Source organism: Cygnus olor, chromosome 15, assembly GCF_009769625.2.
Source record: "Cygnus olor isolate bCygOlo1 chromosome 15, bCygOlo1.pri.v2, whole genome shotgun sequence".
Taxonomy (NCBI): Eukaryota; Metazoa; Chordata; class Aves; order Anseriformes; family Anatidae; genus Cygnus; species Cygnus olor.
In genome coordinates this window covers 12,320,232-12,326,234 of record NC_049183.1, presented here as the reverse complement: position 1 = coordinate 12,326,234, position 6,003 = coordinate 12,320,232, and the positions used below count along the sequence as shown (strand labels likewise).

Below are 6,003 nucleotides of genomic sequence, written 5' to 3'. Positions count from 1 at the left end.
TATCCTACCTCATATCCATGCCAGAACATGATTTCCAATTAAATGAAACTGTTAAAAATAACTCTTTGCTCCAAAACTAATGAAAAACAGTGAAGTATGAGGGACAGAGCTGTTTTCATGTAAGTTTGAACTACAGTGGACTGTCTTTGTCCTCCTGTCATGTAAAAAATAAAACGGAGTCTGGCAAGGATGGCAGGAAGAATCTGGTCCTTTGTGTTTCCTGAAGTAAAATTATTCTCCAGAGAAGGTAGAGCAGGAATAAACTTCTTTATGAGTCAGGAGGCTTTACTGACAAGAGCTGCTATTATCTCTGTCAAACAGGCAAAGCCTCAAGTGATTGTGGTAGGCAAGAAATAGGAATGCTGGTTTTTCGCAGTGCTGGAAAACAGACTATTTGCCAGACTGTGCAGAGTGCCAAAAAGGTATCAAGCCTCTCTTTTTGCGTTAACCACAATAACCTGCTCTATCAGAAGTTTTTTCCGTGGACCTCTGCTGCTCTCTAATGGTGCCTTAAAGCATTCTCAGCATAAAGTTTATGCACTCTTCCTAGAATTTAGTTAAAAGTTTTGCTTAAACTTTTAATACAAAACAAAAATATGGGGTCCTGAAGAGTGATCGTCTGAAGAGGTAACCCAGCATTCAGGCTGTTTTTCCTGCAGCCATAGCTGGGATATTGTGTGTCTGGTATGAGGAATGGTAAAGAACAGCTAACAAGTAGAAATGAAAGTTTAGATGTATTTTAGATGCATTGTGCACAGCAAATGCAGAAGTCCAGAAAGTTGCAAATCTCTGAGAAAACCCAGTTTCCAGAGATTTGTATAAATTGGCCAAAATTGTTACTCATAAGTACTAGCAATTCAAAGGAGGAAAGGAGAAAAATCCTAATTAGCACTAAAATAACTGTATGGATGTAACAGAAATTAAATGTTTGTATGAATTGCTCATGGCATATAAATATCTCTTTGCATGCTTCACATACATGCCATTATCTCCCATTATAGCACAGGTGGGCAGGAGCTACTTGCTCGAGCCATATGCGTTTTGCTCAGGAACCAAGAGCAAAGGGGGCACGGGTTGAAGGGTATTTTAGTGGTGAAAACTATCCTGTTTCTCCCATCAGCAGTGAACCCAGGTGTCCCACTGGTGCCAGAGGAGGACAGGACCTAAGTGAAGGTGGCCGTGAGACGATGGATGGCCCCAAACCAAAGGCCCTGTGACAGAATGCGTCCCCTTTGCTGAGCTGCCCTGCATGCATCAACCACCCAGCACTACACAGTAAGACGCAGCTGCTGGGCACAGACACATCCTGGGTAAAAACTGAAAGAAAAAAATAATAATAATAAAATTTAAAAAATTTAGCAGCCTCCCTCCTGCCACCAGGTCAACCCCGTCCCCCCACACGCACGGCAGTCACGGACGGGCACACCCCACTCCCTTCTACATTTTCAGCCGCGATTTTCAGCGAAAAACGAGCAGAAAACACCCGAAGAGGGCTGGGGGGGGGGCGGGCTGCCCGTGAAGTGAGCGAGGGGGGCGCTGCAGATGGCGCCTCCCTGGGGGGGCGGCCGGCTAATGGCGGCCCCGCGCTGAGGAGACGGCGGCGGCGATGGCGGCGGCCCTGCGCCATCTCCCCGCGCCGCGGGCGGCTGGAGGGAGGGGAAAGGCGCCGCTACTGTCGTGGCTGGGCGGGCCCGGGCGGAGAACGGCGGCGGCAGGGAGGCCTGAGGAGGGTAGAGGCGGCGGAGCGGGGTCTGTGCTCAGGCAGAGCCCGGGGAGGGGTGAGGGGATGGCGGGCACCTCCCGCAGCGAGGGGCCTGTGGAGGCGCAACTCCGCTCCCCTCTTCTCTGAGAGATGCGATGTGTGGGGGGGGGGCTCCTAAAAAAATACATAGTTTTGGGTTGTTATTGTCGGTGTTTTTGTCGCCTGCTTGCCTGCCCCCCCAGTGCTGAGGTCTGCAAGGTGCGGGGGTTTGGGGGTCTCCCCTTGATGGCAGTAAGGGTGAAGTACGGCCGGTTCTGCTTCGTGCTGCGCTCGGTGGGAACAGGTCCAGTCATCGTTAAACTGCGAGTAGTGTGAAAACCTATAAACAGCAACTTGTCCGTGTGGGCGCACTTGGATTTCAGCTTCCTGTGAGGTGCGTGTGGACGCTGGGTGTTGACAACTGTTCCTGTCCAGGCTCACCGCTTCGCCTACACCTCTGGGTGCTGTTATGCTCTGAAATCAACTTAACCTCGGTCTGCCAAGTGAATGAAAGGATTTCGGCTTTTTATAGCCTGTGGTCCGTGTTTTTAATCTAATGTTATGTTATTGTTTTCTGCAGCAATGGCAGCAAATCCCATCGTGACGTCAAAGCAGCGAGAGGAAGTGGTACATGGGGTCCCCACGGAGGTGGTGTGCACGGCGTTCTCCAACTCCATTCTTGTGGTGGTAACACAGTATGGCAAGCTGGGGACGCTTGTCTATGTGGACCCCAACACAATAGGCGACAACATTGGCAGGCCTTCGCTCACCACAAAAGTGCTACTGGGCAAGGATGAGGTAAGAACAGATGCACAGCACGCTGGCACCAAGGCAGAGGGGGAAATGTAGTAGGTGGGGCTGCACCAGTTGCCAGGGAGTTGATGAATCACTGTAGTTAAGCAGTGTTTGCATAGTGGTAAAATTAATGTAAAAATCTGTTCCGAAGGAAGAGGGGTTCATGAGAAAAATATGCACATTTATCTGTTCTTCAGCATAAGTTTAACTAACTGAGTGGTTTGGGGGTCTGGTATTTTGTATCCTACAGGATATGGGCTGCTTTGCAGTGTTTATGGCAGGTTTGATACAGCTGGTGTTGATTTAAAGGTTGCAAGATCAAACATATGGCCTTCGATAACCTTTTCTGGGTTTCAGTTCCAATAAATTTAACTTTTCAAGTCTCTTTTCTTCCCCCCAACCCCCACCCATGCCAGCCCCATAATGGACTTTAGTTGCCCTCTCCCAAGTGTGCTTGCCAGCACCTGCCCTTGATAAAGTTTAATTTGTTTTGCTTCAACAAAATGAATTTTTATCGACTATTTCACAAAGCTGGAGAGAAAGCAGAAGGAAACGTATTTCGCAAAGCGTCAACTAGTCAAGCATTAAAACAAAAAGTTATAGAGCTACAAAATTATGAGGCTTTCCATCAGGACTGGAGCTGTCAAATATTACTTACTAGCCTAAACTAGAAAAACTCTAGCAACACGGGTTCCCAATTCTGTCTGCAGCTTCTCATTATGGAGTTCTTATTCTTCAATAATAGCTGCCTCTCCTAGATGGGAGAACCTTTGTTTTGCTAGGTGTGACGTCTGCTAATTCTGAACAGCACCACCTTCAATCTGTTTTTTGTCTTTTACTTTGGAGATGGGAAGTGCCTTTGTATACTTGGTTACATAGTATTTTTAAATAATTTTACCAACTTAATCAATCTAAACTTTAAGAAAAGGCTTTTTAGTTTGCTGGTTTCCTGCTTTTTATTAACCCCATTTGGGATGGTACATGCTTCCAACACACAATGGTAGCTAAAATCAAGCAAGCTCAGCCTTTTAATAAATACATAACTATGGTGTCAATAAAACCTAGACAAGCTGGACATTCTTGTTCAAAAAAAAAATCATTAAAATGATTATATCCCTTTTCTTTGCTTCGGCCTCACCATTTATTTCTGTTTTTCATTATTCTATTAAAATCAGAAATACATGTGTAAAACATGGCATGCAAAGAGTGTGTATATAACACCACTTTGAGATCTCTAAGAATTGCAGAAAACAAGACAGCTTTCTTCTCTGTCTTTCTACAAGACAATAGCAGAAGAAAAGACTCTCCACACCAGCTTTCCAAATTTTCCAAACTTGTGCAAAACTTAATTCAAGTGCAACTCCTGTTAAGTTGTTTCAGGGTGGGTTGAGCATCTGTCACTCTCAGGTCCAAACTCTTCCATTTTAAGATAGTTGAGAAAGTGCTTTCTAAAATGTCCTGTACCATGGCTTGGCTTTGCTGACCAGCCAAGCTGCGTGTCTGTTTCTAATCATGCTGGAACTGTTCAGCAAACTGATGTTCAGTCTGAGTCCAGTATAGACAGGTTCTCTGTGTGCTCCACAAACGAGTCATTGCAAGACTCTTCCTCTCGTAACGCACGTATGAGGGCTCTCCCAGCTGTAAGAGTACACATCTGTATACCTTTGCTTTTCAGCCCCTCGTCCATGTTTGTGCCAAAAACCTGGTGGCGTTCGTGTCTCAGGAAGCTGGGAACAAACCTGTTCTTCTCGCCATGGCTTTAAAAGACAAGACCATGGAAGGAATACAAGCTCTACGGGAAGTGATCCGAAGTTGCCAAGTGTGGTGAAGTTGTACCATCTGGATTCAAGGAAATGATCTTGAGTCCATGACTCATCACCACTTTTTTAAAAGGACAAAAAATGAAAATGATGGAATGTCTTTGTGCTGGTTTTGGACATACTGAGGAATTTGATGAATTTTTCTCTACTGTGTAGAACGTTTGTGGGTTTTATTACTGTGACAGGTTTGCAGTCCATATAGTCAGTGATGAGACAAGCACAATTGTCTCGACATACAAGAGAAATTTTATTTTTATCACTTTGGGTGGGCTGTATATTTGGGAAACATGGCTCTGCATTTGTGTCCTGAGGAGTAATAGATGCCAAGCTCTGTAGCTACAGTGTACCGCAAAGGGGAACACCCAGTGCAGAGTGAATAAAAGAAACATTGATGAATCTAATTTTATGTGTTTTCTTTCTTACTCTGTGAAAATCAATTGAAATACAAGCCTCGGTAACAAATCAGCAGCAGTTGCATAATAGGAAAGACTTTCTTGACTGTTTTTTTTAAGGAAATGACTCCTATATGACTGCTTTTGGCCGTATGTCAGGCCCTTCCTGATGTTTTCTGAACCCATTCTTTACTTTCAGTCAAATTTTAAAGAGGTAGGTAATCACACTGTTCAAAGTTTGTGAAAGCTGATGTCAGGATGGCAGAAAGGAACCCGAATTAGTGGTGAAAAAAAGACAAAATATTGGCTGTTTACCTATTATGTGTTATCAGCGTTTTAGAGAGGCAGCATGTGCATAGCTCTGGACCACCCGCAGCAAGCTGCCCCTTTTCTAAAGCACCTGTCAGAGGAGACGTGAGGTCAGAAGGACTTGTGGGGGTTACACAGCGCTGTGTCTGCCAAGTCCGTTGAAAAAAAGTGGTGTTACATGAAGTCATGTGAGTAAATGCAACACTTAATAGTCCAACTTTTGCTATTTGCCTGGAAAGCACGTTTGTTTTTACCTTTTCTTTGAACAATTAACACTAAGTAGTAAATTTTTAAGTAAGCTATTACACACTTTTGTCACTTATGAACTTGTCTGAGTAGACAGAGGCCAGGTCTTGTATTTAAATTCTGGGTAGGAAAGACCTGTGTTGTGTTAGGAACCACTGATATTAGCAGAATCAGCACAGCCATTCCCTGTGTAGATCCAGTTGCAGGATCATTTCTGTTGCTAAAAGATCCCCTAAAGGTAGAAAAGCAGAAAATGAACTTCAAAAGGACTCCCTCTGTAGTAAGGGTTGTTTACAATATTTAAAGGTAATGAGAAATGAAAGGTTTTTTAAAGTACATTCAAAAGCTGCAGGCTTGCAGCTGCCCTTGACAAGAAATTTCATCTAAAAATAGTTTTCCAAACTGTGCTTCCAAGAATCAAAGATTTGCATCTGTCAGAACTCCAAATTTTCTCTCTTTTACACTTTTTATGTTGTTGCTCCAGGAGGGCTGAGAGAGGCATGTGGAATTTGTTAATGCTGATCCTGGTTTGCTAATAGAGATTCTTTTCCATTACAAAATTCAGTGTATTTCCTGGTTCGTGGTACTCCTACGGTGTCTGTGGGTCCAGCAACTCGTGGAAAGTGTATGTTAATCAGCAAATTGAATGTAAATCACATCTTCCACTGTGGTGATAACGTCAGCACACCGCTGCTGTGCC

The 6,003-nt window shown here is 44.3% G+C and overlaps 1 protein-coding gene across 3 annotated transcripts; it reads left to right on the top strand.

Annotated features, from left to right (window-relative positions):
• The first annotated feature begins 1,571 nt into the window (after positions 1-1,571).
• Positions 1,572-4,757, top strand: PSMG3 (proteasome assembly chaperone 3). 3 transcript variants are annotated; one of them, XM_040574073.1, is made up of 3 exons: positions 1,572-1,730; positions 2,322-2,539; positions 4,212-4,757. In XM_040574073.1, the coding sequence occupies exons 1-3, from the start codon at positions 1,607-1,609 to the stop codon at positions 4,362-4,364; spliced, it is 495 nt and encodes a 164-aa protein (XP_040430007.1). In that variant the 5' UTR covers positions 1,572-1,606; the 3' UTR covers positions 4,365-4,757. The 3 variants fall into 3 exon arrangements, with proteins under 3 accessions (XP_040430007.1, XP_040430009.1, XP_040430008.1); XM_040574075.1 differs by lacking the exon at positions 1,572-1,730 and adding an exon at positions 1,882-2,202; XM_040574074.1 differs by lacking the exon at positions 1,572-1,730 and adding an exon at positions 1,883-2,135.
• The last annotated feature ends 1,246 nt before the right edge of the window (positions 4,758-6,003 follow it).

Coding starts and splice junctions, on each gene's coding strand:
- PSMG3 (XM_040574073.1), top strand. CDS start 1,607: ATGGCGGCGGCCCTGCGCCATCTCCCCGCGCCGCGGGCGGCTGGAGGG. Junction 1,731..2,321: donor GGCAGGGAGGCCTGAGGAGG/GTAGAGGCGGCG, acceptor TGTTTTCTGCAG/CAATGGCAGCAAATCCCATC. Junction 2,540..4,211: donor TGCTACTGGGCAAGGATGAG/GTAAGAACAGAT, acceptor TTTGCTTTTCAG/CCCCTCGTCCATGTTTGTGC.